Consider the following 15,082-nt stretch of genomic DNA (forward strand, 5'->3'; position numbering starts at 1 on the left):
CTATCGCCTATCTTAACTTGATTATAAATGTTATTTAATAGTTAATAATAATGACAGCGAGATGGTACAATGATATATATTAAGTATATGTATTAACCTTAAAGATTATAAGGAGATAATAATAGATTATCAAACAATCGGTTAGTATAAGAGATGCAATACAGAATTTGACTAGAAGTTTCTCGTCCTTTATATGAAAATAAAATGATACAAATTATACACTTATAGAAATAGATTTGCTTCTCTTTTTTAAATAACGCCACATACTTAAATCATTCTTCTTATAAAAATAATCTATATCTAGTGCACTCACAACATGTCAAGCATTTCTTGAAATAATTAGCAATCAAGGTGCAAGAGTATGCAAGAGATTCGAAATATGTTAGAATAATAGTTATAAAGCTAAATACTTCATAAGAATTATTCTATACGTGGTTCAAATATGTCATTTTTGGTCATTTTACAAAAATATATATTTAAAAATAACATAAACTAATGTAAACTGTTGTGCACGATTTATTATTATAATGGTTATTTATAACACAATTGAAATAATATATATTAATATTTGGCATAAAACAAGTACTGTGTTTTTTATTTGGTTTGTATAATATTATGTATACTCGTTCCTCTACTAAGCAAATGTCTTTTTTTTGCTACAAATTTATATAACAAAAATCCCTTATATACAATCTCGAATTTATACATGAACTAGTCACAGAAAATAAAGAGTTTCACTCGATATATTTTTTACCACTTATAAAAATTAGTTTTTGATTTATTTATAAATGTTATCATTACAATTTTATGAAATCTTCTGTGACTATTCTAGCTTGTCTTCTTTCTAGAAATAAATACTATAGGAAGACATAAAGAATCTTTAATATTATATACAAATTAACAAAAGCTAATGATATTACTAACATGTTATCCGTACCTTTATATTTAGAAAATTAGACTTTTAAACATTACAATCTGTATAAAAGTTCTCCCAATACCACGTATGTTAATTGAAATTATATTGTAGAGTATATGAACATTAATTTAAAAAATGAGTGACGTATATTGTTTCCTTATACACATTTTTATATATTATATATACAAATGAGTTCATTCCAAGTGGGTCGTGTATAATGTTTTAGTCCTCGTTTTCAACCTAAACACCACTTAGGACGAATCACCCTGTATATTTGTATTGATTTTCAGTCTAGTTGGTCCGTGTCTCAAGTGGCATTGGCGTTGTCGAAACCCTTCACCAGGGTCTCGATGATGAACTTGATGGTTATTTGGTAGATATTCTGCACGTTGGCAGTGTACCTATCGCCTAGAGTGGTTTCTACGGCATCTAAGAAGGGCCTCTCTATTTTCTGTAAAGATAAAAATAAATAATATTAATATGTTGGTTATTTAACCATTTTTAATTTTATAGTAAAGCAAACTGTTGATGTTTTAAATGCATGTAGAGTAATGTCATTACCGGCAATATCACTTCCGATTGGATGAAATAAGTATAAAAATATACGTGAGTAATATATAAAAGACAAAGGGTTAGTTTTTCAAGTGATATGTATATGATTAATTGAAAATAACAAACGACTTGGCATCAACCAGGATCATCCATCTGCTGAAAAGTTATGATTTATATTAAAAAACATCATATCATTTAAGGTATAAAACATGGGATCGTAAAACAGGAATAAGTAAAATAATAAGTTATTAGACAAAATATATTTCAAATTTAAAATTGATGAAAACCTACAAAGGTAAATTAGTGGAAATTATGTACAAGAAACATATTTATTTCTAAAAATAAGTAGATTTAGGATATTGAATCTTCTGAAAAATGGTATTCAAGCCCAATAAAACATAAAAATAAAAATGAATTAAATTAAAGTGAATTGAATGTGAATATACAACTAATTTAATGAACCATAGATAAATTGAATGGATGAATACCGAGAGCTAATTCAGCAAGAAAGATAATATAAACAACACTACCGTGTAAGTCAAGGTAATGTGTAAGGAATAGGAAAACATACCATTTCCATTATATTTGCTACCATTTAACTAGACAGAAGGCATTAAAACAAATAATGAAATACAATATATTAATAATATGAAAACTAACAGAAGCATTAAGTAACAACAAACTTATTTCACTATTTACATATGCTAAAGATACTCAAAGCGTTACATTTCAACAGATCTGCAAGTGGTATTAAATGGACAGAGTACCTAACCTCAGGAAGCACTAAAACTAATAAAACGAAAATATTTTGGCTAAAGATCCAAATATTTCAGGAAAATACCTTGTTGGCGATAAGGGGTGTATAGTTGCAAGAGAACTACAAAGAGGTATATGCAATACTATAAAAACAAATAACATTATTTCCCTTAAAAATTCTAATTCCCTATACAGTATGGAAATAGTGATGGAAATGGTACTGGAAACAAGAAACATTAATTTGAGGTATTCTTAAATACTCACCACATAGACGTGTGCTTTATCTATGGATGCACAAGTTAGAACAATTTTTTGCCAATTTTTTTTATAACATAACATATACCAGCCAAAAAACGATTGAGCTACTAGATGTAGACAATTAAAACCGGGCTTACCTAATAAGCACAGCACAAATACATCAAAGAGATTACATGAGGTAATTTTAGATTATACATGTAATCTAAAGGTTTAAAATAATCTAAATTCAAAAACTGGTCAAAAAGACAAGGAAATCTATAAAGAGGTAACAATAAATTAGTGATTCTGCAGATAAGACTTATTTAATAATAAAAATCCAAAAGCTTAAACCAGAAATTAAAAAGCTGAAACAAGAATGAGGAATTCTCCATAAGAGCTTAAATCAGCAAGTAAGATAATCAAGGCCTATAACATGTATCCTTCCTATAAGAAGTACCAATGTATTAAGAGAAAACCCTATAAATATGTCTTATTATTTAAACCATATGAACATGTGTAATTGTGCGCGATCGAAAACGGTGTAAATGGAGAGGATTATCGTGTACCTTTGAAGGAACTGTAGTGTATTGGAACTAAGTTAAAAATAAATTAATGGTGGTTAATGGCAGGAGAGCAGTTTGAACATAGAAAACATTAAATTAAAAAATAATATTTTAATAGTATTTTAATGCATTAAATAAAATTATAACAATAAGTAAACCTAATATATTTATCCAAAAGTTATTTTTAGATTATATATAATCTATTACATATTTTATTTATTTACTATAATATTTTTATATTGTTGGTACTTTCTTGTGAAAATGTGATTATTTCAACCTAAAGTCGACTTTCCATAAGCGTGGTTAGGATGGAATTATTCCAAAGCTCCTTAGAATTTTAGAAACATTATTAAAAGAGAAAAATATATCTACGAAATATAAACTTTTCATATCACTGTCGAAGCACGAAGATTTAGAAAATGTAGAAAATATGAAATAATAATAAAGAAAATATAAAACTTAGGAATATAAAGTTTTACGAGTTGCAGTTGAAGTTTCTATTACAGTAAAATAGGTCAAACAAATATTACATCAGAGGTTGCAATTTTTAATTAAAAACTATCGATTAAATTTTTAATTTTCTCATGTTGGAAATTATTTGAACTAGACTGGTTTAATAATTATTCATTAATCAGTGTTAAAGTAAATATATAACATTAAATGAAATTTTATCTGGGTTGGGCCTATTGTTTAACGTGGGCTCTGCACCATGGTTCCTCATTAAGTCTACCGATTGTGACCAGTGACCAACTTAGACAAAAAAAAACCTTGGATGGCTAACAAATATCCATGCTCTTTGGGATTTGAACCCGCAACTATCGCAATAGGAGGACATCCTGTCACCTTAACCATTGCGGTTACTAAGCTGACTTAACATATTTTTGATAATGCTATAGAAAATAGAGTAAATGACACCTTAACCATTTCGGTGGTTACTAAGTAGACCCCGATTTGCTATGCAACTTTCGGCTCTTTTTAAGGCAACATCTGATGCTGAATGTCTTCAATTTCGTGATGAATATTGTCTTTAAGATCTTGAATCATTTGGGGCTTATTCACATGAACTTTGGATTTGAGAAAACCCCATAAAAAGTCTGGTGCTGTTAATTCCGGAGATCTGGCTGTCCATGCTTCGCGAAATTAATCTTCGTGGAAAAAACTTCATTCAATAATTGAATTGTTGAACGAGCTGTGTGTGCTGTTACCCCATCTTGCTGAAACTGCATGTCCTGTAGTCCTTGCTCTTCTGGTACAAGAAAATATCGAATCATGTCTTGGTACCGTTCAGCAGGAACAGTAACTGCAACACCTTGGTCATTTTCAAAAAAATAGGGACCAATGATGTTTCCAGCATGAATACCACACCATACAGTTGTTTTTAGTGGATGCAATGATGTTTCATGAATTAATTGAGGATTCTGTATTCTCCAAAACCGATTGTTCGGTTTATTGACGTGGCCACTGAACATAAAAATGACGTGGTAACTGAACATACTACACAGCCGTAGGATTGAATTACTGTACTGAACTCGTTGATCGGGATCTCTCGGTAGCAATTTTTAGACTAATGGAATTTTGTACAGGAACATTTCCAAATCAGTTTTCAAAACTGCGTGCAGAAATGTGCAACACTATCTCGCACCAGAACCACTTTTTATCATTATTGGCAGATACGGTATCCTTGGAGGGTATGCATGATATAACCACAATCTTAAATAATCCGAAGCAGGAAATTATCTTTCATTCACATTTAATTCAGACATAATATTCGCATTAAGAGTCCACATATATTTTTTAAATCTTTTTAGATCAAATATATTATAATATATTATAGTTATATATTATTATATAATTATTATAATAAACAGGTTTAATATACAGTTACTTTTATAATCAATCTTCAAGTCGATAGTAAATACCCAAGAACCAATTGATATCAGTTTCGTAAATCACTGATCCTTCAAGAAAACTTATTAATTAATCCAATTGAACTAGCATTCCGATTATTATTTATAAAGTGACAACAGAAAAATCTGGACTACGGTAGATTTGGAACACATGGGTAGTATTAAATAACCAAATGCAAAGCAAATATGTCATATTATGTGAATATACATAAATAAATGTATCCATGCTATATATATATATCCATGCTATAAATATATATGCTATATAAATATATCATATTTTCTATCAAGTTTGTAATAATTCTTTCGTTTTTATTGATGTTTTTTTATAGGTCAGTTAACATCACCAGACTAAATTGTAATATTTACCAGAATTACCTATCATATACTATATTTTGATCAGTTCTCCGTAGTCTTTCCCGTACTACTCATAGTTTGATTAATAAATTTTGTAGAGGACCATTTTTCCGTTAACGTTAGAATAAGAAAACCTATTTACAATGAAGATAACACATCCTCTTACACAGCTCAAGGTTCGATCACTAAAATCACTGAGTTAGAAGATAAATTATTTCCACATCCAGCTTATTCGCGATTCCTTGCTTATTACAGCTTTCCAGCTTTATCTCTCTCTAGCTTTTTCGCATTTTCTTTTTTTGTCAAAAGAGTTTTTCGGGTAGAATAATTTTAAGAAATGATCACGATAGTAGTTTTTTTGCAAGCTTGTTGAAATCTACAAATTTGAAGATCGTTGTATTAAAGGAATTATACAGAAAAATAAAATCCCTTATGCATTTATTTTTATTCCTTATTATATCTCTTATTTATTTATGATTTCAGAACCCTTTCACTTTCGCAAAAAATATTAAACAACTTGGTGTTGCCACTATTATCACTATTTAGTTAACTTTTTTGGGTTTTACAGTTTTATACTAGAATTATGTATAAAATGACAAATTTGTTAGATAATAATAATGTCTTCTTTTATTTGTTATATTACAGAAATAGTCACACATATTACAGGAGTCAAATAAATCTATAGGCGATACAAATTAAAAATACGGGCTAAATAATTGGCACTAATCTTTGTGTTCCCAAAATTACTTCTTTATTACTCTTTCAATAAGACTGATCTATGTACCGTAGATATATTATAGCAATATTCTGTCGCCGTTATGTGTAAGAATAGCGAAGGGCTTGGCAATATATTAAGCAGCATCTGTTTATTATCGCTTGTCATGTTCTTTAGATAGATTATATGCCAATTAATATTAGCGATTGAAATAAATTTATCACATAACGTAGAAGAATCGTTATACAATAATAAAGTATGTTTTAGATATTGATTTATATTATATTTGTAATGAAAATATATTCTAATACATACAATATTTCTTTTTGTGTGCTCTCTGTAGTGTTTATATATATTTGATATAAACAGTTTAGGAAATCGGATAATTTAAACCAAGACATTAGGTGTTTGCATATAGTTTTATCAATATAAACGGCCTTACCTAACTGTTAAATTCAATGGTTTTTACATCTATCTATATAAATGAACTGATTCCCTAAATATTTTTGAGTTATACAGTGTATATATATACGTTAAACAAGAAGGACTCAAAACCGAATTTTCGACATTTATTACTTTTGCTATTTGATTTGAATAATCTGTTATTGCAGCCAATCAATTAGTTTTGGAATTTTATGGTTGATTCTACTCCGTCATAACCCATTAACGGTTTTTGTTTTAACGAGCCAATAAATTCGAAGACTTTGAATTGCAAGGCTTATTGGACAAAACTCATGAAATGATGGAATGAAATCAAAATAAAACGTTTACATGCTTTCGGAATCTAAAGGTGGGAAAATTCTGCATTGGAGGAAGAATAATTTAGTAAAAGTTAGAGAAGCTAGTTGATGCTACGATAGTAATAATGAGGCGACATTAATTAGTATGTTATCCAGATAGAAAAACGAAATGTTTTAAACAAAATAAGTTTTTTAACACCTTATCCAATAAATAGGTACTAAACAAACATTGCCAACAAGGCTATGTAATTTGTAGATAGTAATAAACTTCAAATAATATAATTTACACTATGAGTAACAACTGTTATGCTTTAATAAGCATTATGAATTCGGTGTCGTGTTTGTTCAGCACCTTCAAGTAGGATTTATTATATTGGCGTGTGAGAATGCCTGAAAGATGGTTCCACTAAATGTGCACTTTTAAATCAAAAATATAAAAATATACTGAGTGACAATAATTCTAGATAGTCATGGAAAGCGACCAAAGACAAATCTGGAAAAACGCATAAAAAGTAATTCTAGAAAGATCCATCAATAAATAAACTTTAATAGCATAAATATAAAACTACCTAAACTAATAATTTTACTTTTAAATGATTTTATTTTACGGTTAGAGGTTGTCGAGGGACTTATTGAATGGTAATGCAAGACGATACTGTTAGTTCAACTATTTTGTAATATAAATGAATTTCTACGGCTAGATATCTACTCATTGGCCATCTTTAGTTCACATTTCTTTACCTGCTGAAATACTCTTACTCTAACTTCACTTAACTATAGCAACGAATGCTTGGAGTAACTCCGGAACGATTGCCCATCCAATGCCAATCTGTCTCCTTTTCTTGATATTTTTTCCGGCTTATTGAGTAAATTCAAAATAATCCTACCGAGTATGCCAAATTGGAAATGTGAAGAGTTTGAAACAACAAAAACTCTTAATTTGCTTTAAAGTGATACTGCCGGCTCAATTCTATTCCAATATAAACACACTCCTTTGTCTAAACATCTCACTAATCACACTTTTCAGACTAATATAAAGACACCGCCTTGTCCTTTCAAGCATCCAAGACCCTAACAGTAGCGCGATATAATTGATTAAGTTGAATTGATTGAGACAATTGAAAAACAAAAGTATTATATATCCACAAGTACTGTGAAATTAAATATTATATTAGAAATGTGCGCATCCTCTTTCCTTTGTGTTTAACAAGACTCACCCACTGCAATGCGTAGTACAGCTAGTTTAATACAAAATATCTATTTTCTCTCCTCAACGTAGATGATATAAAATATCAGTAATTATTTCTACATTTAATCAAAATCGATTATCAGCCTTTACTATTCACACTTTGCGCTATTCAATAATGTTTTGGCGATTTGATGAACATTCTATTCCCCTTTGATGACTTCGTACATTATTATAACTGCTTTGGTCGAGAAGCAGTCGAACTTATTCCGTTCACAGTCAGACGCCGAGGAGAAAAATGAACGGCATCCAATAAAAGAAAAAAAATGTTGAAAAATATTTCGTTATGGGTGGGCGTTAAATCGGCGAAAATGGCGGTCATAAAAGAAAGGGAAGATGGGCTGACATCGGAAGCCATTACTTATTTAATTGACGAAATACTCAGTGACCTATATACGTGTTTACGGTCAAGGAGAATAAGGTCAAGACCAAACTGAATCAGCAACTTGATATGTTTTATACTACTTAAATTTCAGGGTAAATTTAGATTTATTTTTATTTATTTAGAATTAGGTTCTACGGTCTCGAATGACATAGTTTTGTCAAATGAAACTGATATTTATAAAAACCCTAATCCAAATACTTAATGACAATCCTCGTGTATTATATATTTATTTATTATTTATTATAGCAATCTAGCAAATGAATACTAGTAATAAGTTTTTATCCTAATTTGCTAATTTTCTTGGTTTAAAATTACGAATACTTATTCTACGATTAACACTTTAGTCATCTAACATCTATGTCACTATTTTTAATGAGTTTCAACTGAGTTTTACATATAACATTGTTGTATTAGACCAAATGATTTTATTATCTTTAATCTTCTGACTAAGTCATCATTATCTAGGAGATAGAGAACCTCACCATTGATGTGCATTGATTTGCTTTATTGATTCAGTTTCTACCTTCAGGGCATTATCCAGATTGCCCTTAGGAATGTACTATGGAGCATCAACGATAGTTCGCAGTAACTTGTTTTGGAATCCTTGTATGCTCTATCTTTCTATTGCTTTGGCTGGTACAACTGCAGAATTGATCACCCTAATTCCACACTGGTTTCAAGAGTTGTTGGTAAAGCAAGTAATTATTATATACTGACAGGGCTGGATATCTACCGAATAACTCGTACATTTCTTGTACTTTGCTTTATTTCGTCACTTTTTTAACATGTATCTTTCACTTGAGTTTAACATCAAAAGTGGTGCCAATATATTGGGATGTATTTCTATACGGAACTACCTACTGATAAGCAAGTTTTCTTTCAGTAATTTTTCTATGACATTGGTGATTCGCAGTGGAATCATGAAATGTTGTTTTCTGAAATCAAATTGGTGATCTGGAATAAGATGCTTTCCCTCAATAATAGATTTTATACTTTTAATAAAAAAATTTCAAATAATTTGGACATTGTCGGCAATAGTCAATATCGGCCGATATGATGTTGTTTCATGAGGCGACTTTCCTAGTTTAGGAATCATAATTATATACATAATATAATACAAAATTACTTCAGCTACCATCCACAGTTGTGGTACATATTGTAATATAATTGAAGCATTTATTACGTTGATGATCCTAATTAGTGCTTTTCTTGGAAGTTCCTTTTTTACTTCCTTTATTGTTCATTATTGTAGGCCTGTAATATCAAATGAACAAATTAATCATCTTCCTATATGACAATGACCAACAACACCTTTTAAAAGTTGTGAAAGATATTGCTGCTCAGAAAATAATGGAAGATTTAGACTTTCTCAGCGTATTTACCCGAAGTAGCGTTCTCTAATAACTATTTTCTTATGTGGATACAGCACAGCTTGGCTAATACATTATTTTCAAATTCTGAAGAAGTTGGGAAAATTGATCAATGCCCACCAAATATTATTTTCATTGGTGTATTACGAGAAATACAAGAAAAAATTGTAGAAATTCAATTTTTCTTAATAAATGTTTTTTTTTAAGTGAAAAAATAATCAGACTAAATGTAAGTGCTTAGCAAATAGTGACAAATAATGTATTTAGTAAATATTTTAGTATGTTATATTATATTTTAATGAAAAACACATCAGAATAATAGAACTCTACAAAAGGAAATGCGGAAGAATATGTGTTATTAAAATTAATGACTTTATATAAAGGATTGAATAGGCTCAGTTTGGCCCTAAATGTTCCACCATTTAAGCTCGCCCTTTCTACGACAACTAAATATTGGGTTTTTAATGCAAAACTACCAAGCTTTCGACGTATAAGTCGTATATCATATTGCCGTTTTACGAATATAAGATGTCAGATATGGTAAGGAGTACATGGCTTGGATCTGATTTGAATGCATGGCAGTTTCGGGTTATAAATAATGAAATATCATGTAAAAAATAAACACTGCGCCTTTCTATAGCAAATATAGAACAACATAAGCAAATAAAAACGGAATTGTGTGCTAATTTGTCAGCATATAGCAGACGTAAATTTTAATTTAATATTAGAAGCTTGCACGTATATTAATCGGCGATATTTATTAATAAAATGCGAAGTGTAACCAACCATTAAAAAGCTTAATATCTTTTTCAAAAAAACTTATATTGGTGAAGAACTTTTAGTCCTAAAATATTTGTGTACTACAGAATATAAAGGGAATTAAAGGGTAGGTGAGAAATAATATATAATTGTTCTAGAACTAGTATTACGGCAAGGTAATTATTATTTTTTCGCAACTAACTATCCACTCGTTTTAGTAAATGTACAATACATCAACCAAATGCTGAAGCTAGTCAATTCATTAATCTCCAAATCTTAAATTGTTTTTCTAAATAACGTACCCTGGCTCAGTAACGTACCCATTTTTTGGCTCACATTGAAGATGTCATCATTTTGCGAGTATAAACTTATGCGAGATGATATAACAGGGGATAAGGACAAATATAAAGTGTATATACAAAATATTAAATATTATAAAATTAATAAGACAATCGGGGAGTCTAACAATAACATACTAATGACTAAAACAATAGTAACCAAAAATAGACAGTAATATATAATAATATAATTTTAAATGTATATACATTCAAGCTAACAAACTGATAATAACGATAAGGTAAAAGACTCCGAATAGAGGTTTAGTATGGTATATATTGCGTAGAGAACCGAGGAATCGTATTATTTCTTATTAAGAAGTTCCTGAAGCTATTGAACTCATATATGGGGTACACAATATGGTGACACCGTGCCAAAACTCGTAGTGTGCAGGCGGGCTTTTTGTGTAAACTATTTTTTGTAATTATTATGTTGTTAACTCAGGCAAGTCGGAAATAATCACTTATTAGTGATTATATATTTGTTTAGCTTTCGTCCGTCCATTTAAAATATGTTAGAAGAGAAACAAGGATAAATCCACAAAATATGTTTGTTATTATTACTCTTAGTAATTCCGAAAATCACTTCATTAAGTGATCTCCTGTACAAAATTCATTTTAATTAACTATTCTTATTTTAAAGCTTATACTAAAGTCTATATATGTCCAATAATCGAATGGTTTTAGACGTTTTAGTCTACGCACTTCACTGTCCCTTCCCATATTTAGCTGATAATAGATGCTTGCATGTATATTAATCAACGATATTTAATGATAAAATGCGAAGTGTAACCAACCATTAAAAAGCTTAATATCTTTTTCTAAAAAAATTATATCGATGAACAACTTTTAGTCCTAAAATGTTTGTGTACTACAGAATACAACTAAATAAAATCTGACAGCAATCCCTAAATATAACATTTGAAACGATAATAAAATAAAAAGCGGGTGCGTTAAAACATTATTAAATGAAGTTATTTATTTTCGTTTATTCTCGTACTGTAGGAACTATTAAACAGTTATAGCAAGTTTTGATAAATAAGGATTAAGAATAGTAAGATCACGTAAAATTATATTTGAAACTTTTGTAGAGAGAACAAATTAATGTGTTTGTTTTATGGGAAGGTATATGCCGTGAAAGAAAAACCCGACATATGCGAAATTTTATCCCAACATTGATTAACAAAATTCGAGAATAACACCTGTCTTTGTTTACAAGAAATTTAGAATTTCGAAATCAGCTGTTGATTTAATTTGATTTCTGGTGAACAGTCATTATCTAAGACAAATTCTTCTTTCCTAAGGGCATATAGTAATATGGTCCTGGAGACAGTACTAAGCTTTTTCTGTAAATTTTAGTGGTATTAACTTCTGACTAATTTTAGGTTTCTATAGTAAATGCAATCCTTAACAAAGCAATAACCGAATATTGCCGCAGATAAATACGTTAATTTATGCATTAGGAGTTAAGATGAATGTTGAAAAGAACATTAACAGTTGTAAAATAGCTTAATAGAATTTTAATTCTTCATTTGTAGGTGAGTTTTTAGTTCCTACATGGGGAATCAGACAAAGTTGTAAGCAGTAGATAATGAAAGAAGGCAGAAGGCAAATTAAAAATGAGCTCTCTGCAAGTCTAACATTGAAGAGCGGAATAAATACACAAAGAACAATGCAATTTTATTTAAAAATTTATATAAACAAATTATTCCTTTAATCAGCCTGGTGGATTTATTATTTTTACAATATATATTTTAGGTAAGAAATAAAAGATAAAGTCTATATGAATACATAGATGAAGTAATGAAAATATCCAGGAACTAAAATTAAGTTAACTAAATAATTCGCATAGATGGAATATATAGGACAAGTAAAAGGAATTATGAATTATTAACAGTAAATTTGTAAACATTTCAAAGCGGTGATAAATATTAACGTGACTGTATGATATTTTACTATTTGAATTTTGTATCAATTGTTTTGATTATTAACTTTATATACCTACATTTTGGAGAAATCAATAATTTAATGATTGTAAATACATTCCTTTAATACACATTTCCAAACTGTATAAAATAAATTACCTAATTGTGTTTATTTTAACATTCATGCAAGGCGAATATTAATTTCGAAGTTATTTTATTTATAGATTTCTTGTTATAATATATAAACATGTATTACCTCATTTATTATTCCACATTTATGATTATAGCATAAAAGTAAAGAAATATCATATATACTTATATTTGTTACAGTTCTGAAATTAGTCTTACTTATAATATTTTTGTTATAATATTTAGAAATGTGGTAATCTTCACTCTATTATTTGATAAACACTAATTTAATAAATCGTGGTCCAATTTCGACCATTGGGCTATTACTAGTAACTATTAAATCCGATGCTGTTGATATTTATCTACATTAAATACTAGTTTTCCACTTGGTGTTAATGAGTTAGCCGGTGTGTACAGACGCTATTTATGGTACTCTCAAAATTGCATTTTAATCATTCAACACATTTCTGGTATGATTTGAAAACACATGCGATCCATCAAACGATGGAGATAAAAAGAATATCTACTATGACAATACCAAGCGCAAAAAGCCTTGTGTTAGTCGAGGAAAGCCATCCACATCGACACCAAAGTACAAAAGCTATGAGTTTTGGCGTGCATTTGGTATAATTAGCAAGGTAATATACATTGCGGTCTATTAAAGTCGAATGAAACTCTTAATTTTTTCTATCGTCAATTTTATAAATTCAAAAACGTTTTAATGCAATATAGACTAGCAATAGGGACTAACAGATACAAGGTTATCCTGTTACAAAACACTGCTTGGCCACACGTTGCAAGAGTTGTGATGAATACACTGTTGTAGCTTAAGGGAATTTATGCTACAGCCAGGCCACTCATTAGAGAAATCGTCTTCTGGTGACAACTAATCAACTGGTCGGTTTAAATCGATTTAGCAGGGTTCAGCTGGCACACGGTTTCTTAATGCTCAACATCGGATTTGAGAGAGGAGATTGTCATGCTGTCAGAAAGATGGAAAAAACGTATAGAAAATGGTAATGATGACTTTTTTCGCTTAAGATTACAGCATTATATCTACAATACGTCATAGGGTTGGTTCAAGTATTAGCTATTTTTGCTAATATTTCCTGCTAAGTTGTTTGAAAGTTGTTCGAGAGTTTGACCTAGTGTTTAGTCCAATATGCTTTAAAATTTTGTGATTCTCCAGGACGTTCCTTGATATTAAATTGCTGAAACCAAAACCGATAATTAAGATATGACATCATCACTATAATTTTCTAAAGATGTTCGATAGGCTTCGCCAATAGATTTTTTTATATCAAATAACTACATCCAGATTGTTTATTGGTTACTGACATTAACACACTTTCAGTTTTTTTTACAACAAATTACTAACAAATTATTGCAATATGTCATAATAAAAGCATATTTGCAACTTATTAAGTTTTAAATCAGCGTAATGAGGTTTAAAATTATAATATTTTAATGCACATATATGATATTTACTTTTAAATGTAAAATCATCAAACCTTTTATTCATTCATTATTTTATTTATACCATTAAATTTACAACAATATAAAACAAGTTAATTAATATATTGTTATACGTATTTTGACATAACTTTATTATATTTTATTTTATTGAAATAAAGTTTTTAGAGCACAATATATTTAACGGTATCATAACTAACATTTAATTATTTAGTATCAACTTAACTATAAAACTTTAGTATCTATTAAAATTATAGATATAACTTTATGAGCGATATTTTGTAATTGATGGAGAGTTATTATGATTCACACAATCTTTCAATATTCATTCATGGTTTTCTAAAATCCCTTTTGGTTTTTAATGTTCATGATCAATGTATTAAGAATTGGGAAATTAATTCTTTGTTGTTTAATGCTTTTAGTATTTTTTATGTAGTATAAAAGTTTAGTATCTATTAAAATTATAGATATAATTTTATGAGCGATATTCTGTAATTGACATCATGATTCACACAATCTTTTAATAGCCGTTTATTGTTTCCTAATATGCCTTTTGCTCTTTACTGTGTATAACTAATGAGTTAACAATTTTTAAATTAATTATTTGTTAGTTAATTATTTTAGTATCTTTAACTGAATATATTTTATTCTTTAAAAGTAATGTAGTTCAAAAGACTAATATAAAAAAATAATTGAGTCGTGTTTATGGTCATATTA

The 15,082-nt window shown here is 29.1% G+C and overlaps 1 protein-coding gene across 5 annotated transcripts in view; it reads right to left on the reverse strand.

Moving 5' to 3' along the window:
* Nucleotides 1–493: 493 nt before the first annotated feature.
* LOC143194454 (neuroglobin) overlaps nucleotides 494–15,082 on the reverse strand; it is a 232,479-nt gene continuing 217,890 nt past the window's right edge. For all 5 annotated transcript variants that reach the window (XM_076401264.1, XM_076401262.1, XM_076401263.1 and 2 more), the window contains one exon: nucleotides 494–1,367. In XM_076401264.1, coding sequence (XP_076257379.1) covers nucleotides 1,224–1,367 — 144 coding nt within the window. In that variant the 3' untranslated portion in view covers nucleotides 494–1,223. The remainder of the gene's footprint in view (nucleotides 1,368–15,082) is intronic.

The sequence above is a fragment of the Rhynchophorus ferrugineus genome, unplaced genomic scaffold (assembly GCF_030347505.1).
Source record: "Rhynchophorus ferrugineus isolate W39M unplaced genomic scaffold, kcgeb_rfMv2 rfM3, whole genome shotgun sequence".
NCBI classification, from domain to species: domain Eukaryota; kingdom Metazoa; phylum Arthropoda; class Insecta; order Coleoptera; family Curculionidae; genus Rhynchophorus; species Rhynchophorus ferrugineus.